This window comes from Microtus pennsylvanicus, chromosome 1 (assembly GCF_037038515.1).
Source record: "Microtus pennsylvanicus isolate mMicPen1 chromosome 1, mMicPen1.hap1, whole genome shotgun sequence".
Lineage (NCBI taxonomy): Eukaryota > Metazoa > Chordata > Mammalia > Rodentia > Cricetidae > Microtus > Microtus pennsylvanicus.
This window is the reverse complement of record NC_134579.1, coordinates 38,921,169-38,948,596: the sequence shown is the minus strand read 5'-3', so window position 1 is coordinate 38,948,596 and position 27,428 is coordinate 38,921,169. Positions and strand designations below refer to the sequence as shown.

General features: G+C 41.2%; 2 protein-coding genes across 2 annotated transcripts in view; one reads left to right on the top strand and one right to left on the bottom strand.

Moving 5' to 3' along the window:
* Tomm70 (translocase of outer mitochondrial membrane 70) overlaps positions 1-12,614 on the top strand; it is a 36,190-nt gene extending 23,576 nt beyond the window's left edge. Inside the window, exons 7-12 of the mRNA XM_075961972.1 lie at positions 916-1,050; positions 2,023-2,130; positions 3,392-3,508; positions 5,753-5,850; positions 7,344-7,466; positions 10,626-12,614. Coding sequence (XP_075818087.1) covers positions 916-1,050; positions 2,023-2,130; positions 3,392-3,508; positions 5,753-5,850; positions 7,344-7,466; positions 10,626-10,779 — 735 coding nt within the window. The 3' untranslated portion in view covers positions 10,780-12,614. The remainder of the gene's footprint in view (positions 1-915; positions 1,051-2,022; positions 2,131-3,391; positions 3,509-5,752; positions 5,851-7,343; positions 7,467-10,625) is intronic.
* Positions 12,615-15,195: 2,581 nt separating this feature from the next.
* Positions 15,196-25,845, bottom strand: Nit2 (nitrilase family member 2). Its single transcript, XM_075961986.1, has 10 exons — positions 25,783-25,845; positions 24,550-24,668; positions 23,078-23,198; positions 22,178-22,266; positions 20,429-20,522; positions 19,913-19,987; positions 18,870-18,948; positions 17,310-17,408; positions 15,708-15,763; positions 15,196-15,465 (listed from the first exon to the last, which is right to left on the bottom strand). The coding sequence occupies exons 1-10, from the start codon at positions 25,787-25,789 to the stop codon at positions 15,374-15,376; spliced, it is 831 nt and encodes a 276-aa protein (XP_075818101.1). The 5' UTR covers positions 25,790-25,845; the 3' UTR covers positions 15,196-15,373.
* Between the last annotated feature and the right edge of the window lie 1,583 nt (positions 25,846-27,428).

The following is a 27,428-nucleotide window of genomic DNA, read 5'->3' as shown; positions in this document are numbered from 1 at the left end:
AGGATGGACTCAAGCAATGTCCTCTGATTTCCACACATTCTGTGACAGATGCTTGTACATGCATGTGTGTGCACACAGGAAAAGAACAGCTTTTGAGCTGGGCATGGTGGCCTGTACTTGGGTGATTGAGGTTGTAGGATAGTTTAAAGTAAGCCTGAACTTGAAAGAACAATAGCAGAAAACTGAAAATACCTTCCAAAGAATGGAAGAAAATACTCAGGAAGCGTTTATATGATAAAGGCTTTGTAATTGAAAATAAAAGCTTAGAACCCAACAGTAAAAATGGAACCTAATCTGAAAATGTACAAAAGATTTCAACAATTCACCAAAGAATATTCTAGAAATGACCAATGACAGCATGAGAAAAGTACTCCAGCAGCACTCCCTGCTAGGGCAGCACCAACCAAAACTTCATTAAGTACTTCTTCATTCATTCCTATTCTGATGACTGTAATTATTTAAATATAAAAATAGAAAGCACAGGCAGTAAGACTATAAATACAAAACATGGGTTATAACAAATACTGGTAAGGATGTAGGGAAATTGGAACCATGCATTACTGTAATGGAATATAGAGTGGTAAAGATGCTTTGGAAATTAAATATTACTGTGCCATAAGAAGGAATGCTAATACATGCCACTCCAATGAAAATTCTAAATGAAAACCCAATGAAACATTTCAAATGTGAGGAAATAGACTAGAGATAAGTGGTTTCTGGGCATTAGATTGGAAGCGTTATGCTTGTGTGTGTTCTCTGGGTATGGTAAAAATGCTCTGAAATTTTTAGTTAATGTACTAACAAACATGCATATAGTCTTTGAGGGGTGAACTTTATGGTAGGCATTACACAAATTTTTTAATGTAAATTGAACTGTAAAATTAACAGGAACTTTTTCTTACTTCGGGTGTGTAGCTTCGAGCAAACGCCCTTATCAAAAGAGGCACCATGTGTATGCAGCAGCAGCAGCCCATGCTCTCGACCCAGGATTTCAACATGGCTGCCGAGATCGATCCTCAGAATTCAGATGTTTATCACCACCGAGGACAGGTAGATCTGGTCTTACCTGGAATTCTGGTCCATAACTTGATAACTACTTTTCAGGATTTCTTGACATTTAAATGTTTTGTGTATTGAATTGGCCTGTATTTACTTACATCTTTATGATGAAATTTATTATAATTTTGGTATTGTAGAAGAAAGGGAAAAATGTGGACTTACCAGATCAGCTAGTTTATTAGGTGTACCTAGTTTATAGGTTTCAGTGAATAAACACTAATCCCACTTAGTAACCATTGTAATAATTCTTTATAATTACATTTGTATATCTGTAGGTTCCACTAGAGCTGGAGTGGTAGGCAGTTGTAAACTACCCAACACTATCCAGGGAGCCAGAAACTCAGAACACACCCAGTCTAATTTGCTTACTGTGGTTTCTTACCGTACAGTGTAGTAGAAGGGAAGAAGTTTCTATAACAACTAAAAATATGAATATTTGTTTATTTATTTTAGACCTAAGTCTCTCCTGTTGTGCAAGCTCATCTGAGCACATGGTCCTCCTGCCTCAGCAGCCTGAGTACTGGGAATACAGATGTACCTGACTTGAAGTCCTTTTCTAGGGGAAAATTTTGTCCAATGTTTCTGAAAGGTGTTACATGGTGTTGAAATAACATTTTAAAGATTCTTGCCATTTCCGTCTTTATTTTTAGTATATTGAAATTAATTGAATGATAATTATATAAAGTCTAACCTGATTTGAAATTAAGTAGAGAAGCACTTAAGGTTTTTACATTTCTTAATTTTTATTTAAATTACAGGGAAAATGGATTATCATGTTTTATTTTTAAATCAAACACCAGTTTTGAGGTTGTAGAATCATGACCTTTTTTCCTGCAAAGTAATTTTATGTTAAATAAATTAATAAATGCTGAGCATTAACTATGATAACAGAATAGAAATTGGTGCAAGTTTAAATGTTGAGCCTACTATTCTGACTGCATTTAATTATGAGTTCTTCCCTAGCTGAAAATTCTGCTGGATCTAGTTGAAGAAGCAGTGGCGGATTTTGATGCATGCATTAAATTAAGACCCAAGTTTGCTCTGGCACAAGCTCAGAAGTGTTTTGCATTGGTAGGTGCTGTTTTCACCTGTGATTTCATAAGCACCATTTGCATTTTGTTGTATTTAGTAAAAAAAGGAGCATCTCATTTCAAATGAATGAAATCAAATGGTGATTTCAGGGAGAAAAGATGTTTGATGTGTGTTAATGGGTATATAGTTGACCATGGCCTCCCAACCCTCCTGCCTCACCTTCTCATGCTGGGGTTGCAGCCCTACCACCCATACCCAGAGTTTATAACAATTGATTCACTACTATAAACTAGTGTAAAGGTTTCAAAAACAATTTGAAGAAATAATTTATAGTCACAACATGACTTAACTGCTTATGCTTTTCCTGTGGCTAGCCCTAGAATAATTTTCCCTATAAAGAAAGTTGTGTCAAATATTTATGTTGAGCCAGGTGGTGGTGGTGGTGCATGCCTTTAATCCCAGCACTCGAGAGGCAGAGACAGGTGGAATCTCTGAATTCGAGGCCAGCCTAGTCTACAGAGTGAGTTCCAGGAAGGTTCCAAAGCTACAGAGAAACCCTGTCTTGAAAAACCCTAACAAATAAACAAATATTAATATTACAGGCTTAAGATGAAAAATAAAGTTAACTACATTAAAGTCTGTAGGTAGGCTATAGCTTGGTGATAGAGTATGTGAAGGCTTAATCTGTGTAAGGTCCTTGTTTTGAATTTTGGCACTTCAGAAAAATAAATCAAAATTATGCCGTGTATATGCTTACTTAACATCTTAGAAGAGAAAGCATTTAATTGGGTGCCACGATCTGAAAGAACTAGCCCATTATCCTGTCAGGGAGCCTGGCAGAAGACAGGCAGCCATGGTGCTGAAACAGTAGTTGAGGGCTTACATCTGATCCATGGGAGAGAGGGAGGAGAGAGATAGGAAGAGAAACTGGGCCTTTGAAGTTTCAAAGTCCACTTTCAGTGACACACTTCCTTTAAGGCTACACCCAGTTGTTCCCACCAGAGAACTGAGGACTGAGCCTTCAGATTTACGACTCTGTGAGGGCCATTCTCATTCAGACTATTCCAAGGCCAGAAGACTCCTTCTGCTTGCTTTAGAATCCCCAGTGACCTGCAGTCCCAGCGTAGTGTTTGATTCTCTGCTGCCGAGTTGTTCCTTAGAGTCTTTTTGGATACAGCAAATTGTATTAACAGGTCACCTGCTTTTCTGGAAACACTTTGTAATGTTCCATATCTTCTATATGTTAAGATTCCAGAAGGGTTTTTAGTTCTTTGACTTGAGTGTTCTGATTTTTAAACAGTATCGCCAGGCATATACAGCAAACAATTCTTCACAAGTCCAAGCAGCTATGAAAGGTTTTGAAGAGGTCATAAAGAAATTTCCAAGGTGTGCTGAAGGCTATGCACTTTATGCCCAGGTAAGTATCAATAGTTTTTTTAAGGACTGCATTTGTAAACTGGGTCCCAGTATGGGATTGTGCTAGCCTGATCGCATTTCTGTGGGTGCAGCAGTGCTCTTTGTGCTTTGATTGTGTCAAGGCCCATGGCATGGTCCTGAATGCTAAGCTTAGAAGGCAGAGAAGTTCTGGGCAAGCATTTCTCTCATGCTTTTAGCAGGACTGGACTGGAAAAGTAATTTACCCTTTATTTAAATGATAGGGGAATATCCTTGGTATGCGGTCTTTTTCTTTAAACGGCTATCTAAGCTGTAGCAGCTTATTTTCTCTTTTAAGATTCTTGGTAATTAGCATACAAACTAATGAGTTTTTTCCAGTATCATCATACATCATTTCTCTATTTTTCTTTTTTTTAAAAAAAAAAATTTAAGTTTCTTTTTCTTAATCTTTCTCTTGCTCTTCCCTTCCACCTTGGTTACTTTTTTGCTTTTATGTTACATGTATTAGAGTTGAACCTACAGAAAGCATGATTGAAACCCAAATCAACTGTATTCTAATTTGAGATTCTTAAAAGCATTGGTTTTTGAGTCATCTATATTAGTAAATAATTCTTCCCTTTGTCTTTCAGCTAAAATTTGCCTTTTCTGTATTTATCTTTTCCTTTTGTGAGACAGGATCTTATTATGCAACCCAAGGTGGCCTCGAACTCATGATCTCCCTGTTCTAAGCTAAGTGCTGAGATCGTGAGCCTCTGTCACCGTTCTCACATTCCACATGATCTCCCTGTTCTAAGTGCTGAGATCGTGAGCCTCTGTCACCGTTCTCACATTCCACATGATCTCCCTGTTCTAAGTGCTGAGATCGTGAGCCTCTGTCACCGTTCTCACATTCCACATGATCTCCCTGTTCTAAGTGCTGAGATCGTGAGCCTCTGTCACCGTTCTCACATTCCAACTTCTTTTAATTGCAAAAGAAAATCCCAAGAGCTTTCCCATAAATATCATAGAAATAGAAAACATTAAAAAGTTGCTATCTTTTAAAGATTTCACGTCTTGTTATTCTTCATGCTTTTAGTGTCATTTGAAGGAGGGGGGCCTGTAAAAGGGTTGATTTGTGTGGGGCTGTTCTTCCAATGTGTCCTACATGCCCCTGGGCAACAACTGTTAATCTGGGATGTGGAACAAGCTAGAAGTTGTTTCTTTATTCCTAGTTCCTTCTAGTTCTTTATAAAAATGAAGCAGTGTTGCTTACTACACTTGCAAATTCAGTATAAAAGCACGCACTAGCCTGGTGGTGGTGGCCTACGCCTTTCATCCCAGCACTGGGGGGGGAGGGGGGTAGGTAGGTCTCTGAGTTCAAGGCCAGCCTGGTTCTAGGATGACCAAGGCTACACAGAGAAACTGTTTTGAAAAGCAAAAAAAAAAAAAAAAAGAGAGAGAGAGAGAGAGAGAGGGAGAGCAAGAGCATGCACTGTGTAAAACTATATACAAAGGTAAACTAAGACAAACAGTGGAGAGTAGCCATCCTTTGTTGTAGAATTCAGGACTCTTTTTTTTTTTTTGGATAGATTTCTGTTAGGAACTAGGAAAGCAAAGACCTGCCCTTTAGTGCAGCTAGCACCAGGAAGATTTGCAGCTAAGTCACACCCTTCTCTTTTCCCTTTTAAGTGGGTTTGATTCGTACACAGTCTCTGCACAGTGGCACTAGTATTAATTCACTGAGCATTTTAGTGTGACTTTACACATACACATATAGAAATCTAGGCTTGTTTTCTGTTGCTTCTATGAAAGGTATACAGTATCAGTTTTTGTGTTAACTCTGAAAGCATGGCCTTAGGTGCCAGCACATCTCCAGGTTAAAGCCTTGATACGCTCTGGTATTCATGAAAATCTGGTAAGAGTTAATGTACACTTAATGAAATGAGTCTAGCCCTTAGACAAATTCCCTTCATATTAGTACGATAAAGTCTGAGTCCAAGTATAGACTTGTGAACGTGTGGTGGCATAGCTTTCATTGAAAGTAGCCCCTCTGTATTCAGTTTCCCAGACTCCTTGATTTCATTTAACTATTCATGAGAAGAGAGGACAGTTGGGATCTCATACTTATACTAAGTACAACCTAAAAACTTGAGTAATTAAGATGTAAAATTTAAACTGGCTTAAATTAATTTCAGGCAGTAATTTGATGGTTAAATAATAAGCAGTATACTTATTTTCAGGTTAGCAATTACATTAATATATATAACTGAAGTTTCTCTTCACATAGGCATTAACAGATCAACAGCAGTTTGGTAAAGCTGATGAAATGTATGATAAATGTATTGATTTGGAACCAGATAATGCTACAACTTATGTTCATAAAGGGTATGTATTTTTCTGGTTCTGTTGTTCCAATAAGACACTAAATTTCTTTTACAGTAATAGAATATTTCTTTTATCCTTACAGAAATGATTCAGAGTAGACGTATCAATGAATTAATTGATAGATTTCTTACAGTATGTAGATTTTTTAATCTTTGTGCATATGGGTATGTGATATGTGTGAATGTGGACACACACTTGCAATGGTGGACATGAGAGGACAATTTGGGTGTCAGACAATTTGTACCTTGTCTGAGAGGTGGTCAGGTGTTTATGTCAGCTTCCCCAACCAAAAAGGATTCATTTATTAAATAATTTTGAAAACATTGATTGTAGATTTTTCTGTTATACATACAACCTAATGGTGCCATTTAGATAAACATCTCTTATTTTACTTTTCAAATTTACCAATAGTTTGTAAGTTCATAATATTTCTACTATGACTAATTATATGAAACTAGTCATTTTAATTACAGTACATTGTGGAAGACTCTTAGGAATGCAAGTTTGGAGCCAGGCAGTGGTGGAGCACAACTTTAATCCCAGCACTTGGGAGGCAGAGGCAGGTGGTTCCTTGTGAGTTCAAGGCCAGTTTTATCTACAGGGTGAGTTCCAGGACAGCCAGAACTCTTACTCAAGAGAAGCCCTGTCTCAAAAAACAAAAGAAGAAAGAAATGCAAGTTTTATATGTGTTTGTTTGGAGACAGTCTTACTATATAGTCCTGGCTGACTTTGAATGCATAAAGATTACCTCCTTCTGCCTTGTATTGTTGGGATTAAAGTGTATACAATTATGGCCATCTGCAAAACTAATTTGTAATTGTGTGTGTATGTTGTTGTAGCTGAGGCAGAAGGATCTTGAGTTTGAAGCCAGTCTTATTTTCCAGGGGACCCAAATTGAGTTCCCAGCATCTATGTCATCAGACAACTCCAACTCCAGTGCTTCTGACACCCTCATCTGACCTCTCCTGCCATTCAATCACAGAAACACACATATACAGAAATGGAAAAATGGAAAGGCTATAAAATAAGTGTTATTTTTTGAAAATGATTGTATCAATTATTAAAAATTTATAATATGTTCAATAAATTGAAAATAATGTAATAATTTTATTTTTGTAAGGATAAAATAGTTTATATTCTTACTGTAAAGGGAGAAGCCTCAATTTGCAAGACAGTTTTTTGGCAGTGTGTCTAACATACTTTTTATTCTCATGAAGTGAAACCACAAGGACAAGGGTGGTAGGGAGAGATTAGGGGCTTTGGAAGCAGGTAAATCATTCTTGGTATTTACAGACAGTCAGACTGGACCATTACTTCATGATAATCGGTGACTATGCACTTCCACATCAGAAGTTGGGGCCCAAAGCTTCCGGGGGTCTTGTTGATTGTTTTCCGCTTTAGTCTTTGCTTTTCCTAGAGAACTAAATTACAAGTTTATTGAGGGCAGAGACCAAATCATATATTTATATTTCTGCCCTTTTTTGCATTTCCAGTTTACTTCAACTTCAATGGAAGCAAGATTTGGATAAAGGCTTGGAGCTTATCAGCAAAGCTATTGAGATTGACAACAAATGTGATTTTGCATATGAAACCATGGGAACCATTGAAGTGCAGAGGTAACTTGTAGAGTCTATTCTTAGAAATGTAATGAAGCACCATCGATTTTTGGGTTTTGTTCTCATTACATACTTCTGATTATCAGCCAGTCTTCATTAACTGTTTAAAGCTTGCTAAACTTTGATGCACACTTCCTTAGAAATTAGGGGATTGGGATTTGCCTCATTTCATTATTTTTTTCAGACTAAAAGCTACACTTATAAAAGCTGTCATGCTTATGACTTAGCAAGTGAAACTGGTTCTTTATGTATTGTGTATGATTTCCTTTTTTACTTTTATTGTATCTGTGTGAAGACAAACACCTGAACATGGTTTAGTCGGTGTCAGTAACAGGAAATAAATAGCCAGATTGAAGTGGATTCTGGATCCTATGACAAAGAAGCAACCAGCTAAGAAACTGGGCAAGTTGTAACATCTTCTGAATTTTCATGAAAAACCCTGGTTTGATTGGAATTTTTACAATTCTGATTTATTTGTTTTGTGTAAATATTTACCAAGAGTTGCACTTAAGATCTACATTTAATCTTGGTAGCTATGTATGTGGCAGACTATACCATATCTTAATACTGGTATTTCCTCCAGTACGTATTCTAGACCAAATATTGAACTTGAGTATCTTCCAAATTTTGCTTCTGGTGGCCTTTTAATGATCCCAATATAGGATTAAGAGTATAGAAACAAATGCTCAGTCTGATTAGACTAACAAGGTCACACTGAGACATGAGTGAGAACAAGATTTGAGTCCGTGCTTCATTGCTGTCAAGGTGACAGATCCCCACCATCACTTGTCAGGAATCAGCATAAGTCCTCTTAACTCTTATTAGTCCGTTCTCCCTATGGCTCTCTTTCCTCCAAAGACTGACAAAACATTTGTGGGTCTTCTGGTGGCAGGTATATACAAATATCATTTCTTAATTACTAATTTGTTATTGCAAATAAAGTAGTAGTGCTTTACTAGAATAGAAGAGTGGTTCCTAATTATGGTTGAGCAAAGCTCTGAATTCTTCTTAGATTGATGCCTGTAAAAAACACTTTACATTTCATTTAAAGTTTTCATAGACATTGTCTTAAGTGGATGGGGGTTGAGGGAATTTTATGAGTTCAGTTGTGCTTTAAAAGTCAGTTGGGGATAGAGCTTAGTTGATAGAGTGCTTGCCCAGCATGCCTGAAGCCCTGAGTCCATTCACCAGCACCACAGCTGGGCATGGGGCAGATTCTGAAAGAACTCTGGACATTGAAGCAGAAGGATCAGATCCTAAGCTACATGGGGAGTTTTAGATAAGGCTGGGCTAGAAATCTTTTCTCGTTAAAAAGAAAGAGTTCATTGTAGGTCCTACTTAAAAGCAAATGATTAATACTGTTGGTTCTGTTAATCTTTTGTAGCTCTTCTAGCTATTGCAAAAGAACAGCCCCATATAAGCTCCTAAAGTAGTTCATTGTGTTAGTCATATGCTGTAGAAAGTTAAATATGGGCTACCTTGGCAGTTTAACTGACGGTTGTATAATATTGACTTTTGATTTTAGTTATAGGATTTCACACACGCACACATGCATGCATGCGTAGTTTTCCTAAACAGCTGTTTCTTAGTAACTGTAAAACCTAGCTACACATAAATGTAAGAGGTGAACTTGGTTAGACATAGCATGTTTATCCATTTATTAGGTATAGGATCTGAAAGATTTCCATCAGTGAGATAGATGGTGTGAACACTCGTCTGCCTATGTATACAGGGATAAGAGGACTCTGGGGAATATTGGGAATAAAGTGGATAATTCTCCTGGGAAGAGGAAGTAGGGTAATATTTTGTATAAAATCGTATTTGAAGTGGGTTCTAGAAGGCAAGGATTTGACCAGAGTTAAGCAGAGACGATAGTTGGGGATCTTTGTGATCACGGTTGGCTTGATTGAGGAACTGAGATTGACCTGTAACTGCATAGAAGCTCACAGGTTTGAGCATTTGGGGATAGAGATGAGGTAATAGGAGTGTGGACTTACCCAGTCCTTGAAGGTCTAGCCATTGATGGCTGCTAGTGTTCTCTGAGGCTGTTGTCGTGGGCCTCTCATTTCAGCAGAAACATGGAGACTTTAGGATCCAGGAAGAGTTGTGATTTTTAAATAGTAACTGTTCTAGTCTCACTGTATTTAAATGAAGAATACAAAATAATGTGGAGTAGTATTTTTATTTTTATTTAGCTCTACATTTTTCTCTGCTCCCCTTCCTGCCTCTCCCCTCCCTCCTCCAACCCTCCCCCAAAGTCCCCATGCTCCCAATTTACTCAGGAGGTCTTGTGTTTTTCTACTTCCTATGTAGATTAGATCTATGTATGTCTTTCTTAGTGCCCTCATTGTTGTCTAAGTTCTCTGGGATCGTGATTTGTAGGCTGTTTTTCTTTGTTTAAAAACCACTGATGAGTGAGTACATGTGATAATTGTATTTCTGTGTCTGGGTTACCTCACTCAAAATAATGTTTTCTAGCTCCATCCATTTTCCTGCAAAATTCAAGATGTCATTATTTTTTTCGGCTGTGTAGTACTCCATTGTGTAAATGTATCACATATTTCCTTATCCATTCTTCAGTAGAGGGGCATTTAGGTTGTTTCCAGATTCTGGCTATGATAAACAAAGCTGCTATAAACATAGTTGAGCATATGTCCTTGTGGCATGATTGAGCATCCTTTGGATATATACCCAAAAGTGGTATTACTGGGTCTTGAGGAAGGTTGTTTCCTAATTTTCTGAGAAATCGCCACACTGACATCCAAAGGGGCTGTACCAGCTTGCATTCCCACCAGCAATGCAGAAGTGTTCCCTTTTCCCCACAACCTCTCCAGCATAAGTTGTCATCAGTGTTTTTGATCGTGGCCATTCTTACAGGTGTAAGGTGGAATCTCAGAGTTGTTTTGATTTGCGTTTCTCTGATGACTAAGGATGTTGAACATTTCCTTAAGTGTCTTTCAGCTATTTTAGATTCCTCTGTTAAGAGTTCTCTGTTTAGGGCTGTACTCCGGGTTTTTTTTTTTATTGGATTATGTGTTCTTTTGGTGACCAATTTCTTGAATTTTTTGTAAATAGTTTAATGCTTCATGCAACACAGACTTTATTGCTTGTTGAAAAGTGCTTGTTAAGGAATCTTTGACATTTTGCTTTTTTTTTTAGAGGAAACATGGAGAAAGCCATTGACATGTTCAACAAAGCTATCAACCTGGCCAAATCGGAAATGGAGATGGCTCATCTGTATTCACTTTGTGATGCTGCCCATGCTCAGACAGAAGTAGCAAAGAAATACGGATTAAAACCGCCGACCTTATAAAACCAAGGGGAAAGCAGACGGACTCTTTTTAAAAGAAGTTTACCCCTCTTCAACTGAACCCTGAAGACACTGTCATGACACTGTGTTGAATGGTGGAACCTAGTATTCCCTTTGTGATGTTGTCATTCATTACATCTGTTTCATGTTTAGGTGTTGTGGGCGTGGCTGTTGAAGGAAGTTTGCAGTCTTGCAGCTTTTATTCCCTGTGCTACAAAAGCTTAGAACATGTTAAAGGGATATTAAAACAAACTTGTAGAATACAAACAGTAATTGGCCATGCAAATAAAAACTTTGATTTGTTGATTTGGTTTTTTTTATATTGGGGTGGGGATTATGTTCTGAATGATTTTCTTTTTATAGCTGTTTGTATAATATATGAGTGTTTTATAGTGTGTTGGTCTTTAACATGGTAAGTGCTGTAAAATAGACTTCTTTTATATTCAATTCTTTTTAATTTTTTTTAAGGACGAAAAGCTTCAATATGGTTTTCAGTAAAATTGAAAGACTAAGCTATTGTCAGCATGCTCAGTGCCTCTGATTCTGTAGTACTTTAGGAAATTATGCAGAAGCAAAATATTCTGATTGATATTCGTACGAGAAGACTATTAATGAGAGGCTGAACAAGGAAGGTAAGATGACAGAGACGTGTATATAATTGCTTGTGCCTATTCCATAGTAAGTACTATTTAATAGTATGCTTTTTAAGGAGAGTGGGTGGATGTGAGCTACCCACATACAGATGGAGTTCATGTTATGATATATAGGAATATTTAATTAGTTTAAGTTTTCTAGTGATAGAAATATGGTAAGGTTCAAAAAGGATGTCAGTCCTGGAGCCAGAGCACACTCTTGGAATGACAAGTTCAGTGCTTTGGCTGTGGCTGTATTAACTTAAGGGATGTTGAGCCAGTATTTTCAGAGGTTCAGTATATAGAGTACTTTTTGTATTGAGGCAGGTTTGACCTCTGAGGACAGATGGTCCATGTCCACACCTCCAGGGACAATGACAGCTGACTTTACTTTGGTTGTTCATTTTTATCTGTACCTCATCTCTCTTTGGAAATGCTACGGTTGTGTTCATCACTTTCACAGACTCTTCTTTTGCTTATTTATATGCTGGATTTTCTGGTGGGTGGGTGTGTGTGTGTGGCGGGGAGTGTGTTCTTGCTGAGTCTGTTTCTAAGATCCACGTAGAGGTTTATTTACGTGAAAAGATTTTTTAAAAAAGCAAGTCTGTTAAGGTGTATGGACATGAAGTCTAATTATAGTTTACATTGTTGAGAGTAAAGGAGCATTTTACAGTTTTACACTCTTATTTAAAAGGGTGCTTTATCCCACTGAAACCAAATATGATTTCGCTACAATTGCTGTCTTTTTGGAAACTATTAGAAATGACTGACTCCTCTTACATAGTCTTTGAACAATATTGGTAAGCCTGTGGCTGATTTCAGTGGGGGCAGTTAATATGATTTAAGGTGACTGACTGGGATAATGGAAAGTTGGAGCACTCTTCATTTTGTTCTGAAATAATTATCCAGTGGTGACAGCCGTAAGTACAGAATGTCCTACATCTCCGAATGTGACCTCTTTGCTTAAAAAGTTTTTATTTGCATGGCTGTATTTACGTTATACTGACATTTTCTACTCTACTCCCTTCTTTCTTGGGGCCGGGTAGGAAACACGAAGCATGTGCCATTCAGTACTGTCATTCCAAATACTCACAGACTTTTGCCTGTTGTGAACATTTGAAACTGCACTGAAAGCTGCATCTGTCTGTATCTTTTCTTTTGTAAGTGGCTTCACATGTAAATTCACAAAATAAATACTACATTCAAGCTTTTCTATCTATTCTTGTAGTAGAGAGATAGGTAGTTTGTTCGTTTATTAACTTTCAGTCAGTCTCTTGTGTCAAACTAACTTTGGAGATAGGCATATACAAGTTTTTATTGGTGTGATTGGGAAATCCAGTGCAGCAAAGCTCTGGAGAGCAGTAACTGAAGAACCCTCCTTCGTTCTTTATCTCTGTGTTAGACTTGCATAGCAGCCTTGTAGATGGTGCTATGGGGCTCACTTCATAGGTTTCTCCAAGAGTGTAATCATAGTTCTCAACCATAGGGAGAACTTGTGAATGGAAGCTAAAGCCATAAATGTCAGAAGACACCAAATAAAGTCTTGGTGACGTTGGGTTTGATAGTTTTTATATACAACAGAAAAAGGACAAACTTCAAAAAGAAAAAAGGGAGAACTGGAGAGGTTTGATTTCAAGGACTCCACCCATGTGGCGGCTCACAAACTGCCTGTAATTCTATTCTAGGAGACCAGATAATTTGCTTCTGGCCTCAGGCACCAGACACACAGGTGTGCTGCACAAACATGCATGCAGGCAGAATAAATACATAAAAATACATTTTAAAGGAATAAAAAATCTTAACCTTCATGAGTATGCACAATGTTTGTTCTTCAAATAATACTTCTTTTAAAAATGAAAATTAGTTGGCATGGTGGCAGAAGCCTGTAATCTCAGCATTCAGAAGGCATTTACAGGAAAATCACATAGCAAGATACAAAATAATGAAATGAGAATGGGTGAGATTGCAACTGTGTGGGAAAGAGCATGTTTATTTAGCATGTGAGGTCTGTATTTAATCCCCAGTGTGGGAAGGGGTAAGTGTCATTCCCCTCCCCCCCAGGATAGGAGACTATCAAACAATACTTGGCAAAGAATTTATATCAAAATATATAAGCAACTTAACACTTGGATAAGTAAAACCATAAATAATGGGCAAAAGGTATCTACTGGTAGTTCACCAAAGATACACGTGAAAGGATGTTAGTATCAGTCATTAAATCAATTTTCTTTTTCTCATTGTATGAGGCCTACATGTGGAAAGCAACTTTCCAAAATCGGCTCCTTCCACATCAGTTCTAAGGATTGAACTCGGGTTATCAGGCCTGCAAAGCGAGTTCTTTTACCCACTGAGCCATCTCACCAGCCCAAGAAATAAATATTTACAGTGAAGAAGCTAGTCATGACATTGTGCCTATAATCCCAGCACTGGGGAGGCTCATGTAAGAATCCCAAGTTCAGGGCCAGTGGAGGCTACATAATAAGACACCATCTCCAAAAAGGGAAAGCATAATAAAAATATAACCATACTAAGTGATGAGGAAAGGGAGTAGGGGACAGCTAGAACTCATACAGTTGTTGGGAGCTGTGTAAAATGGTATGACCACTTTGGAAGACAGTGGCAGATACCTGAGCCTACCATTGCACTCCTTTAGACACGAAAAACCTTGTTTCTAACTCTTTGATTGGAAAGCCAGGAAGAACACAAGTCCATCAACAAGGACTAGATCACTGATGCATAGGTAAGATAAACTATCAATGAAAGCACCAAGTTGTAATTCACTTTTTGCATAATTCTAGAAAATTCAAAAACTCTATGGAGGTAAAGCTTATCGATGATTGAATAGCTAGAGAGGTTACCAGATTGTAGGGAGGGGTTGAAGACATGGCCCAATGGTTAAGAGTGCTTATTGCTCTCCGTTCTCTGGGAGAGAACCTGAATTCAGCTCCTGTCACCCACAGTGGATAGCTCATGAATACCTCTAACTCCAGCCCCGGGCTTCTGAGAGCACCTGCACATAACACACACAAAAACATGAATAATAAATATTTTTAAAGCTTATAGGGAAACTTCTGGTGGCAGTACACGTACTTGTTTTCTTGACTGATATTTTAAAAAATGTTGTATTTGTGTACCAAATTTTACCAAATCATATATTTCATTCTTTTAGTCACTTGATGTTACTCTTCTGTGAGTAACCACAATACATACTATATACATGTATACTATATACATATATATGTATATAACATGGATATTAAAAGTTTTGATTTACCAGTATGGTAAGTAACCATTATGCATTGAATCAGGCGTGTGTTAGAGCAGTGTTGTACATACAGGTCACAGAGCCACCTGCACATCTGTTACTGTTCAGAAGTGGCGTGTTAAACTCCATTGGTTTGTGTGTCTGTGTACTTTTTTTTTCTATTTGTCTTATTGGTCTTTTGCTTGTTGATTTTGATTTTCATTTTTGTAGAGATTTTTTGTTTTTGAAAAAAGAACAAAGTTGGATGAGTGGGGAAGGGGAAAATATCAAAATATTGTATGAAAATAATTTTAATAAAAATATTTTGAAAATGTCATGTTAATGGGATATTAGCACCATGAAAATCAGTGTTCCTACAAAAGTACATTTTCTCAGACAGTTGAGTATCATACCATGACCAGCTCACCACTAGCTATACATACAAAAATGCTTAATCTTCAGTTTGTATTGTGCAAAAGAATCTTAAGACTGAAATGCCCAAGAATCACCAGCCTAAGTAGTTCTTTATCAGAAGAGCTGGAATATTGTTACCAAGCAGATAAAGAAAAATTTTAATTCAATGAGGAGGTTCTGATACATATCAGTGGAAGAATGAACATGTGTAAGACTGGGATCAATTCCCAGCACTGTCCAAAAAAGATTTAGTAAAGTTGATCGTCGTATAGCGTATATGAGCATAGAGACATTTTAGGCACAAACTTCAGGGCTTCTTTGCCTCCACTGCATAAAGGTCTGCTCTTTTCTGTTTTGAAATGGGGATTTGCTGCCGAACTTCAGCCACCCTCTTCAGGTCTGCAAAAACAGGAACATGCATGATGAACTCGTTACTAAGCAATGAGATGTCTTCGGCAAACTAAAAAATGAATCAGCAACATTGGCCTTGTCTGGATGCTGTTGACCTGGCATTGGTCTTGGAGTCAATTCAAAAAAGCCCAGGGAGACAGAGCCCCAGAGCTTGTCCTCAGAACCAGCTGTAGGTGTGGCCTCAGCTGTGGAGACACCAGAAACCTGGACCACAGCTGTGCAGGTCTTACCTATGTCTGAGTACAGGATCATTTCCTCAGTGCCAGCTTTGGTTAGGACCTGTCCCCTGGAGGAGATGGAGAATAGATTGAGATTCACTGACACCAGGTGATAATCAAGTTCTTAATATTTTCCTCTGTCTAACAAGAGATTCTAAGATCTAAAACAAGAAAACAGTATGAATTCAGGGTTTGTTATATTGTGAACTTGTGGCAGGCACATCCTGTGGAAGTAAGAGCCCTGTGAGGCTTAGTGAGGAAAGTATGGAATGTATTTAATAAACTGCACTGCTAGAAAACAATAGCTAGTCTATGATTATAAGTGGGAGAAGAGCTACCAGTAACCAACAGGAACTGCCAAGGAGGGTCTCCATCAGTTCCTCGTGCCCTCCCAGCTGCTGCCACACCTGACCTTAGTGTGGCTGGGCCTGGTCTACTAGGGTTCTCAACCTATAGGTAGGTCATTAGCCCATTGGGATTTGATGTCCTGTTCCCAAGGGTTACCTAAGACAATAGGAAGACAGATAAATTAGTTATGAAGTAGTAATGAAAATGATTTTATGGTTGGGTCACCACAACATGAGGCATTAAGTCTCAGCATTAGGAACATTGAGAACCACTGTACTAGCACCTCTACCCTGTAGCTGAGATCCCTGGCTTCCTATACTAATGAGTTTCAGTTTCAGATTGGAGGGAAAGACTAGCCCATAAAAGTGGTAAGGGTACCGGACAGAAATCTCAAGGTCCAAATCAGGAGCAGAAGGAGAGAGCACGAGCAAGGAACTCAGGACCGCGAGGGGTGCACCCACACACTGAGACAATGGGGATGTTCTGTTGGGAACTCACCAAGACCAGCTGGCCTGGGTCTGAAAAAGCCTGGGATAAAACCGGACTAGCTGAACATAGCGGACAATGAGGAATACTGAGAACTCAAGAACAATGGCAATGGGTTTCTGATCCTACTGCAAGTACTGGCTTTGTGAGAGCCTAGGCAGTTTGGATGCTCAACTTACTAGACCTGGATGGAGGTGGGGGTTCCTTGGACTTCCTATGTCTAAACAACCTTCCTAACGCTGCAACCCCTTAATATGGTTCCTTATGTTACGGTGACCCCCAGCCATAAAACCTTTTTTGTTGCTATTTCATAATTGTAATTTTACTCCTGTTAGGAATCATTAATAATGTAAATATCTGGCACACAGGGTATCTGATATGAGACCCTGTAAAAGGATCGAGACCCACAGATTGAGAATCATTGCTTTACCTCCTTCCTGTCTAATCATTACATGGGGAGTGATGTTTTTGCCTAGTTTCTCATTCCTATCGCAGGACCAGTCATTCAGCCTAAATTTTAGCTAAAAGCTAACTAAGAATTCTGAAATCTCTTACTAAACCAACTGCCTACCCCACTGCTGCTGCCAAGACAAGCAGAAGGGGACAAAGGCCAAGGACTCCATCTGGCAAGCAGGATGGTTTCTTTCTCACGTGGAGGGCAAGTGAAAGCCTCCCTCATACCCAGCGGAATTTGTGCGTAAAAGGAAGGAGCAGTTGCAGGGGAGGTGATCCTGTGTCATCTTTCAACTTCCAGCTGAGCTCAGCCTAAAACACACTCACCAAGGATCCACAACAGTGCTGTGTCCCCAGGCCACATACGAGGCTTTGTCATCCCGGGCAGGAGAGGCTGTAGCCACGTACACCTGATTATCAACAGCCCTGTATTCAGCAGACAGAAAGCAAATACCTTACACATTGTAGACTTGCAATATGTTTCTACCCAAGTGTATGCGGTTATTTTTTTTTTTAAAGACAAACAAAAAACAGTAGCAGAAAACACAGGGAAAGGCTTCTGGACCTTAGAATGAGCAACAATTTTGGGGAATAAAACACACGAAACTAGGCAGTATGGGATTATATCAAAAGAAGATGCTTCTATACAGCAAATGAAGGTACCAAGAATGGAAAGAAAACCTCCAGAATGAAGAAATATATACAAATACATAATAACAATGCTTAACAATATCATAAGATAACCCAGTTTGAAAATGGCAAAAAAAAATCAAAGCATGGTGAAGCATATCTAAGGACACTAGTCGGGAGGCTGAAGCTAAGGGAGTCAAAGTTCAAGTCAGCCTGGGCTACTTACTGGGAGAGCAACAGAGCTAACTAGGTATTAAAGAGAAGCCCACAAATGGTGTTAAAATTCGGAGCCTGAATGTCTACCACAGGGCATCTGACCTCAGCCCACAGCTGGGAAGGGAGGTGTGTAACTTAGAGGAAGTGAGAGGCCCTTGAAGAGCACGTGGACTCCAGCCCCGCCTCTTTTTTTCTGCCTGGGAAAAAAAGGCCTCCACGACACTCTAGCCAAGTGTGAAATGAAACCTCTGCACGCAGAACCAAGATAAACTTCCCGTCCTATGTCACCATGATAGACAGCTGACAAACACAAATGGCCAACATAAATATTTTAAATGCTCACTATCACTAGCCATCAGGCAAATGCAACTCGAAACCACGGTGACCACGCGTCACTCTAGTTCCAATGGCTAGTATCAAGAAGCCTAAGGGTAACAAATCCCCGTGAGGGTGTGGGGAAGAAAGCCACCAGTGGGACTGTAGGTTAGAACAGCCATTGAGGAAAGCAATAGTTTCCCCCAAAGTTAAAGACAACATGCGGTCCGGAAATCCTACTAAAAGTTATAAATCCAAGCAAAACAGAACAGCACATGAAAAGAAACCATTTGAACCCCAGTATGCTGGGCTATTCACCACAGCCAAGAAATAGGAATACCCTGTGTCTTCGCTGACCTATGTACAACAGAATGGCATTAGCCATTGCAAATGCATGGAACTGGAGGTCACAAGGCTGGTGAAATAGTCCAGGCACACACGTGTGCGTGTGCACATACACACACAAACACAAAGGAAAAGAGAAAAAGGCACATGTACAATCTAAAACTGATCTTATAAGCCAGGAATGGCAATGGTAGCATGGCCCTCTAACCCTAGCATCTTTTGAGGGCACTGCTATGGCATTGGAGTTGGTACCCAGCAGAGCTCTCTGAAGATTCACCTGTCTTAAGTGCATTTGGATGCCAGGGCTGGTTGTGTCAAGGGCAGAATTCCATTTAAGGCTGATACTTCCATCAGCAGTGAGACGCCTGGGTCCTTTCTTACCGGGCTCGCTGGAGCAACTCCCAGTGGGCTGGTCCAGTGGTCAAATTGAATGCTCCAGGGTACACCAAGAGCTGACAGCCTCCAGGCGTGAAAGACAAAAAGCAATGGTGAACACTTGAGGACTCTGGTCCCTCCCTTTATTCCTTATCCAACAAAGCCAAACAAACTTTTCCATATACAGAAGGAGGTCAGTCTGTAAAGGAGCCAAATACGGCTCTGAAGTACAGAGCTGTTCCTATAAAGTACAGCCGGGAGAAAACCGAGACGATGAGTGACGTCAGAACTTGTGCCTTCCGTTTTAAAAAGTAGCGCTGTAATCAACATGTTGCTCAACACCAGAGGGTCAGCACCACACAGTGGAGAAGTGTGTCATGTGATCTTCCGACTGACTGGAACAATACAGCTCCAGACGCTGTGAAGCCCAGAATGCACACACCTCATCTGCTAAGCAGCTCTCAAATCATCCGGACCAAGGCACTAGTTAGGTGCCAACGGTTTCAGCCTAGTAACCCCCAGGCTACTGGGATGTGCTGAACGCCATGAGATGTACTTTGTAAGTTTCTCCTTAATCCCCCCTCGGAGCAGTTCGGAGGGAACCAGAACCCACACCTCTTCAGAGGGGGAAAATGATTGATCAAAGTGCTGTGCCGACTAAGGGCAAGAAGCGAGAACCAGAACTCGGGTCTCCTGACCTGGCTCATTCACTGAAATCCGTTTCCAGTGGGCTCCACATAACACAGTGATAGGAGGGATTCACAGCGCAGAGAGGATATTCGGGAGCAAGCTTCTGCCTTAGCTACACAGTGTATGAGGTCATACCCCCTCAAACCATATCATCAGCGGAAGTCTGTTTAGCAAACTGGTGTGAAGAGCTGACCATGAATACATCTACATCTGAGATTTTGGGCATTTGTGCAAATGTTTTGTGATTTTCTTTTTTGGGCAATTTTCTGTTAAGGGCTCCCTTCTTGCCACAGGACCATCCCAGAATCAGACCTCCCAGGAGCTTCCTAACCCGTGTGTAGTGTGTAGTATTGTCTCACCTCTCTGCGCGTAGATCTGTGCCAGCTCTGCAAAGCGCATATCGTAGCAGATGCCCAGGCCCACTCTGCAGTAAGCTGTTTCCAAACAGAAGATGCACACATGAGAAGTGAGTCTCCTGTAGCATGGGGCAGAAGGGTAAACCTCTGATCACAGAACACTGACAGGGAAGAATCAACACAGGACTCCTACACAGAGACCATTTGTATGTTCAACCCTATTGGGACATCATCTCAGGACAGCTGTGGGAAGTTCCTTGTGAGTAATTTACATTATCTAAGTAGGGTGCATCGACCGTGGCCCAACAGGAACACTCTGGATGCTATGGTCAGGCAGCTGTAACCCAATGGAAGAGAAGTATCATGCCAAAATGGGTTTCCATTCTGTTCAAACTTTCTAGACTCCATTCTGAACTTCTAGTAAGGAAATATGAAAGAGTTGGGGACAGACATAAAAGGAAAAGTACCTGCTCTTTTCTGGGATTACTACTATAAGAGGCAAACTTATGTGGTACGTACGAGTATCAAATGTGGAGAGACTATCACCAGGACTCAATGTTTTAGATTCTTGAAATGTAATTTTCCCAGGAACATCGATGTCAAACAGATGGATCTGCATCATACATAATCGATTGGTTATTACCCCTTTCCCACAGGCCTCCCTGCAGCAGCGGCTCAGATATGGAAATTCTCAAGACTGACAATACAAACATCTCCCCAGTCTGCCCACACTGCCCCTACCAGCTGCCTGACATCCAAGCCCCTATCTTATTGCTGTGTGAGATTTCAGGCATAGTATTAAATAGTAAGTTTAAGTAATCTTGTAGTTAAATAATAGCATTAAATCCTCTTTGTTTCCAGTCTCAGAAGGAAGAGGTTTCCGATCTTACTATTCTATACTATTCTATTTACAGGAAATGGGGAAATGGTGTTTGGTTTGTAACCTGCTTTCTGCAGCTGTGGAAGCTGTGCAGGCTCCTCATGGAGTGTAATGTGTTGCTCTTACTCACTCTAAAGGCTAAGGAAGATTTCCCAGAATCAGAATTAAACTGACAAAACTGGCAAAAGAGGAAAAGACATTTGGGAGGCAGAGACAGCTGTATGTCTGTAAGTTTGAAGCCAGCCTGGTCTACAAGAATAGCCAGGGCTATGTAGAGACCCTGTATCAAAAAAAAAAAAAAAAAAAAACAACAAAAACAAAAAAAAACCAAAACACCAACAACAAAGAAAACAAAAAGAATGAGCAGCATTTAAAAACAGGTAAGTGGGATGGTGGCACATACTATAACTAAGAACTTATCCTAGAACTAAGGATGCTCAGACATGGGGATTGCCACAAGTCCAAGGCCAGTCTGGACCACTTTAATTTCATTTAAAGCCAGCCTAATTACAAAGAAAGATTTTGTCTCAAAACAAAAATAAGATCCAGGTAAAATTTTACAAAGCAAAGTCAGTAATGCATCCCCTCCGAATAAAGTCTTTTTGTTTTTGTCCTCCCCAAGACAAGGTTTCTCTGTGTAGTCCTGGTTGTCCTGGAACTTGCTCTATAGACCAGGCTGGCCTCAAACTCAGAGATCCGCCTGCCTCTGCCTCCCAAGATCTGGGATTAAAGGCGTGTGCCACCATCACCTAGCTAAAATGAGCTTTTTCCCCAGGAAAGCAAATGTGGCTTGATATCAGAAAATCAACTGATGTAATTCATTACATTAGCAAAAGAAACAGGCACAGGACCCCAAGGATGTCTGCTGAGTGTTGTTAGTAAACTTACGCTGAGAGGAGGTGGCAGACAGTGACTCAACTGTCACCACGCCTCACCCAGGCTACGAAAGCACTCCAGCACTGAGGGACCTCAAGCCTGTAACTGGTGAATGTCTCCAACAACCATGACTTTAAAAAACAAGACAGCAGGACTCTTCTCATCTAACAGTCATACTAAAGAACCCTAAAACAACCATCATATTCAGGGCACAAGGGCGAACATGTTCACTCCGGGGCGGGAGATAAGATAAGCACCCCTATTATTTAATGGTGTTCCTGAGATCCCACATGAAGCAACAAGAGAAAGGACCGAAATATGGAAGTAGGGGAAAGAGAGGATGAAGCTGTTTTTCTCAGATTATATAATCGGAATTAAATGAGGAGAACTGAGGAGTAAATTCAGCAGCGTTGCTACATACAAACCAGTAGTCTAAAGATGAATTATAATTTCTACATCCTAGCAAGAAACAGAAAATGAAAGGTGATGAGATTTGTGCACCCTCTACTGACCTTCCTGTGCTTTACCAATAAACTCCCATCAGGCCCAAACACAGCACAGGTGTTATACAGCTTCCCAGCATCCTCTTCAGGGATGGAGCCTTTCCTCGAGAGAAATACATAGTCACGCCAAACGGTAACAAAAAGGAACAGGCCAATAGCTTTGTGATACTAAGTAAACACTTAGGAAACAGGCATTTGGGTCCAGTAACTAAGCATTCTTTCCCCCTTGATATTCTTTCAGGGATTAAACTCCAAATTATTGATAAGCTATAATTAGGCCAGATGTCAGAGGACGGTTTAAAATATCACCAAACTGCCCCTGAAATTCAACCATGGCATTGTGCAACAGTTAATATGTAACGTCAGAGCAAAATCAGGAGGGCCCCATTTGCTCAGATTCATCATCTTTCAACAGCACTGAATCCTGAGGCCCCAGGATAAAGTTAAGACCCAAGCCTTTCTGCATCACAGAACTAATTCCACACACACCTGTGCACTGATACCACCTGTTCAATTACCCTGAATCAGCACACGGAACAGAGGTGAGGTCTCTCTGGCCACACCGGATCTAGGCATTCTGTTTACAGGGGAATTCATCAGGACCGGGTCGGTGTGATTCTTCCTATGCTGTCTACTAGGCCTCTTGCATACATAACTAACTTAACTCCTCGTTAAAGTACAGCCATCTCTTGTGGAGGAGATTAATCTAAGTGGGGAAATTCTGCTCACAACCACGCTGAACTTGCAGTTTTTACACTTGGTGCATCCTGAAGTGTACCCCTGGTTGATCTTGAATTTACCATCCTTCTGCCTCTGCTTTCCAAGGGCTGAAATGTATTAGTTTAGGTGTAACAAACATCACCCTAATGCTTTTACTGTTTACATGTTACACCACATGGAAGAAGTTACCTCCGATGAGATAAATGCCATTCTCCTTTGCTGCTTCCGCAAGCTTCTGGGTGGACTCGCCAGGAATCTTCTCTGCGTATTCAGGAAAGTAGTTTGTTCCATACGGAGAATTAAAGCACTCCTGGGTTTTTGTTAGAGGAGAAAAAGGGCAAAGCGTTTAAAATTCTGTGGAAAAGTGGAAACGCGGAGCTTCCAACTCTTGTCGGGTGTGAGCTGTTAAAACACAATCAGGAAAAGGCCTAGGGCTACACAATATGCAATCAAAGGCAGATAGGCAATTAATTACCCCGGGGAGGACAGAGGAAACAAATCATTCTGGTGACCCAGGCCAGTTCCTGGGCATCCAGGCACACTATAAATCAGGTCTATTCAGTGATTTTGAATACTGAGATGAACTCTGGAGTTCAAAATTATACTGATTACATAAAGCAACAAAACTTATGAATAAAAAGTTTGGAAAGCCACAGAAGTGCAGCGGCTTCAGTGCACCAAGCTGTCCCTAATCCCGCTTTGGCGCTATCCTTTGATCCTTGGTGTCCCTTACAGACGGGAAAAGTGGATGAGGATGAAACAAAGACAGGGCTGGGTCACAGACACCAAGAAAGACAACCACACACACACACACACACACACACACACACACACACACACACACACACATATATATATATATATATATATATAACACACGTCTGTCTTCAACAGTTCTCTGACACCTTTAATCCCAGCACTCAGGAGGCAGAGGCAGGTGGATCTCTGAGTTCAAGGTCAGTGTGATCTACAGAGAGAGTTCAGGACAGCCATGGCTACACAAAGAAACTTTGTCTCAAAAAAAGAAAGAAAAGAAGGGAGGAGGGAGGGAGGGCGGGAGGAAAAACTGAATTGGTCCTACAGAATGACATCAAAGACTGACTTCTGGTCTCTCTCTCTCTCTCTCTCTCTCTCTATCTCTCTCTCTCTCTCTCTCTCTCTCTCTCTCACACACACACACACACACACACACACACACACACACACGATTAACAAGATTCCTTTTGTTAAAGATTACTGCTTATCCAGGAACTCCAAAGCTGACCCTGTACTGACCACCAAATTTTATACAATCTCCAACTAAAGCCAAAACAATTTTTCAAAACAATGCCGAAACAACATGGTCTGACCTTAAACATGACAAAAGAAAGCTTTAACTATGTAAGGAACAAAGTCGGCATACAGGCCCTGAAAGTGTTATCTTTAGGTAATTTCCTCAAACCTTGTTTTCCTCATCTGAACATAGTAGGTGATCCTGTTCGAACTGTAACAATGTTAGACATTTTAGGATTAAGATCTCTGCTCGTTTTTGTGACAGAGGAGACACACACGGAACAAGACATGGTTGGAGCTGGGGCACACGAGGACCACCACCACCGCTGGCAAACACCACTGAGGCAGGTCCACGGCTCCTAAAAAAGGCTGGCTGTCCCCATACTTACCGGCAGGGAGACTACTTTGGCACCTTGTTTTGCTGCCTCCCGTACTAGGCTACAAGCCCGGGAAACGTTATCTGATTTAATGGCAGAAACATGAAGCTGGATGAGGGCCAATCGGAAAGCTGAGGACAAAGACAGAAGGAGACGGTCATCAGATCTGCCCACTTCGTTCAGCCAGACCCAGGATTCTCAAACAGGGCGTCCGGCAATGTTTGGACATGGTTCTGATCGTCACAACTACTGACAATCTAAAGGACAGATCACACTGACAAAACCTGGCTTCTGATGAAGGCCAAAATGATCGTTTAAAGTATAAAAACTACGATCTCTCATTTTTTCATTTATCCTAAATATATATGGTAAGAAGCTACATTTAGTCCTGATTATCTCTTGCTGAACAGATCTGAATTAAAAGAACCCAAAACCCGCCATTACTTTCAGGTTAACACACCTTGAGCTGTGACAACCACAGTTCACACAAAGTCACTATGGTCTTCCTAAACCTAGGAAGCTGGCTGTCTATGCTTCTGAAGGGAGGCTACAACTCACTCACTACGGTTTTGCTTCTATCGTCCACTCTCCCACAAGTCACTCTAGGGACAAGGGCCCCAGCCAGGCTTGGGGCTGGTGGACAGCGCCCTCTGCAGGCTGGAGCAGGGAAAACCCTCCACTGGGGTCTTCCACTTGTTGCTTTACCTTCTCAAGGAACGATAATAATGACTTTGGAGATCCCTGGCTGCCCTAATAATCTTCGTAAATTTGCAAGAACGATGACCCAAGGGGAGGGACGCAAAACACGGCGAGTGAAGGGCCCAATGTGGGAACCACATTTAAATGAGCACGCCGGGTCAATAAACACAGCAGTGGGAAGTCCGCACCAAGTCACTGGACTCAGTGGCACATGAAGCTAACAGATGAACTGTGAACTGAGATGCGACTAGCCATCCTGTTAGGCGAAGGAGTTAGGGCCACTAAATCTGAAAGCACCATCCACCCCACAGCTCTGGGCTCCCACGGGGCAGGACGCCTGGCCCGGAGGCCTGTGCTTGCACGGCTCGCGGCCCCACAACCCCGGGCTTCCCGGAGCAGCCCCGGCTCCGAGCCGCGGACACCCGCGACCTGAGCCACCGGCAAGGCGGGCCGGGGGACGCAAGGGCCCAGCCGGCTCTTCTGCACCGCCGCACCGAAACCTCCGCTCCCGCGGGGAGCTCGACGACCAGGCCGCGAACCACTTACTAGCCATAGCTCTTCTTCGGAGCTCCAGGAGCGACGGGAGGCGAGGAGTCAATCCCTTGGCGGAACGTGGTAGGCGGGGCTGAGCAGCGTGCAGAAGGGGCGTGGCCAAGAGCTGGGCCGAGGGGCGGGGCCTCGTTGAGTTTGGGGCCCTAGGTGTTTGGGTTTGCTGCTGTTTTGGGCTCTGTCGTTATGCTGGTTGAGTAAGGATCGGGCTTGAACATGTTCAGCACCTGTCTACCACTGAACTACATCTTTGCCTCGGCTCTGCCCTAAAAATGGCTCACTCTTTGCGCTTGACTACATCAAAAAGAAAGAGATAATTAGAAATTCTTTAAATAGGACCTCCAGAACCTAGGGCAAAGAGGAGGGGCCTACATGATGGTGCTGTGCCATAAATGGTTAAGGAGTGGTCCCTTTTGGGTAGAAAGACTCTTTATGTGGCAAAAAGAACTGAAATTTCAGGTTGGATCACAGCAGTGGCCGAGGTAATGACTGCTACCTGCTGTCAGGCTTAAGGAGGTGCACCTGGTTGGTTTAGGCTAACTGGACTTTAGAAGCTTGCTCCAAGGAGCCGGAGGAGATGGAGAGTTGGTGCTAGGCGGTATTCTAAGTCTTGACGTTTGTATTTATTATTTAATTCGCTGTTTTTTTTAAATATCACCACACAGGGGTTCTTAAGATTTATTATTTATTTTGTATACAGTTGTTCTGCCTGCAGGCCTGAAAAGGGCACCAGATCTTATCATAGAAGGTTGTGAGCCACCATGTAGTTGCTGGGAAATTGAACTCAGGACCTCTGGAAGTACAGCCAGTGCTCTTAACCGCTGAGCCTTCTCTCCAGCCCCATTGCTGTTTGTTTTCATTTGTTTGGGCTCTTCTGCTTTTCAGACAGGGTCTCCTGTAACCCAGGCCTTTTAATTTAGTATGTAGCTTTGAGCCGCCTCGACTCTTACTCCTCATACTCTAGCTCCTGAATGCAGGGACTGAGTAGTGTACCATACCCAGCTACCCCGCTTTCTAATGTTTCCAGTGGTCGGGGTCAAAGTGCGTACCTTGTCACATTTGCAGAGCGTGGAAGCAAGGGGATTATGGAGCTGTGACAAGACAGAAACAACAGAAAGCCTGGAGATCAAATCCCCCAAAAGAAACCTTGGCCAAAGAGCATCCAGTGGGGGTTGAGCTTTTACAAACTTTGGGGTGTGGTATCTCTGGGGGAAAAGAATGAACCAGAAACAGCCATTTAAAAGGGTCAGTGCATGGGTTGGAGAGATGGCTCAGTGGTTAAGAGCACTTACTGCTCCAGTTTAGTTCCCAGCACCCACATCATATCTCAAAGGGCTCACAGAATCATCTTTTACAGCTCTGTTAAGAACCTGGAGACACTGTGGAAGACAGGTAAAGAATGTATGAGCTGGAAGAAGGTGTGTGTGAGTGGGTTGCAGTATGGCCTTATTTCATCCAGATATAACATTCACCCCATCTCCATCTTGTACTAGAAAATGCATTGACCTGGTAGCCATGACAACTATTCCAGAGAAAGGCAGGTCTACAGAGATGGATCTTTAAAGGGAAAGTATCAGTTTAGGAACCCCAAGGCCAAGTTCTCGGCACAAGATTTATTTGGCCCAGAGGGACAGAGGGCAGGG

Coding starts and splice junctions, on each gene's coding strand:
- Nit2 (XM_075961986.1), bottom strand. Junction 17,409..18,869: donor GAGTTGCTCCAGCGAGCCCG/GTAAGAAAGGAC, acceptor TGCTGAATACAG/GGCTGTTGATAATCAGGTGT. Junction 15,764..17,309: donor AGCACTGTTGTGGATCCTTG/GTGAGTGTGTTT, acceptor CATCTCCTCCAG/GGGACAGGTCCTAACCAAAG.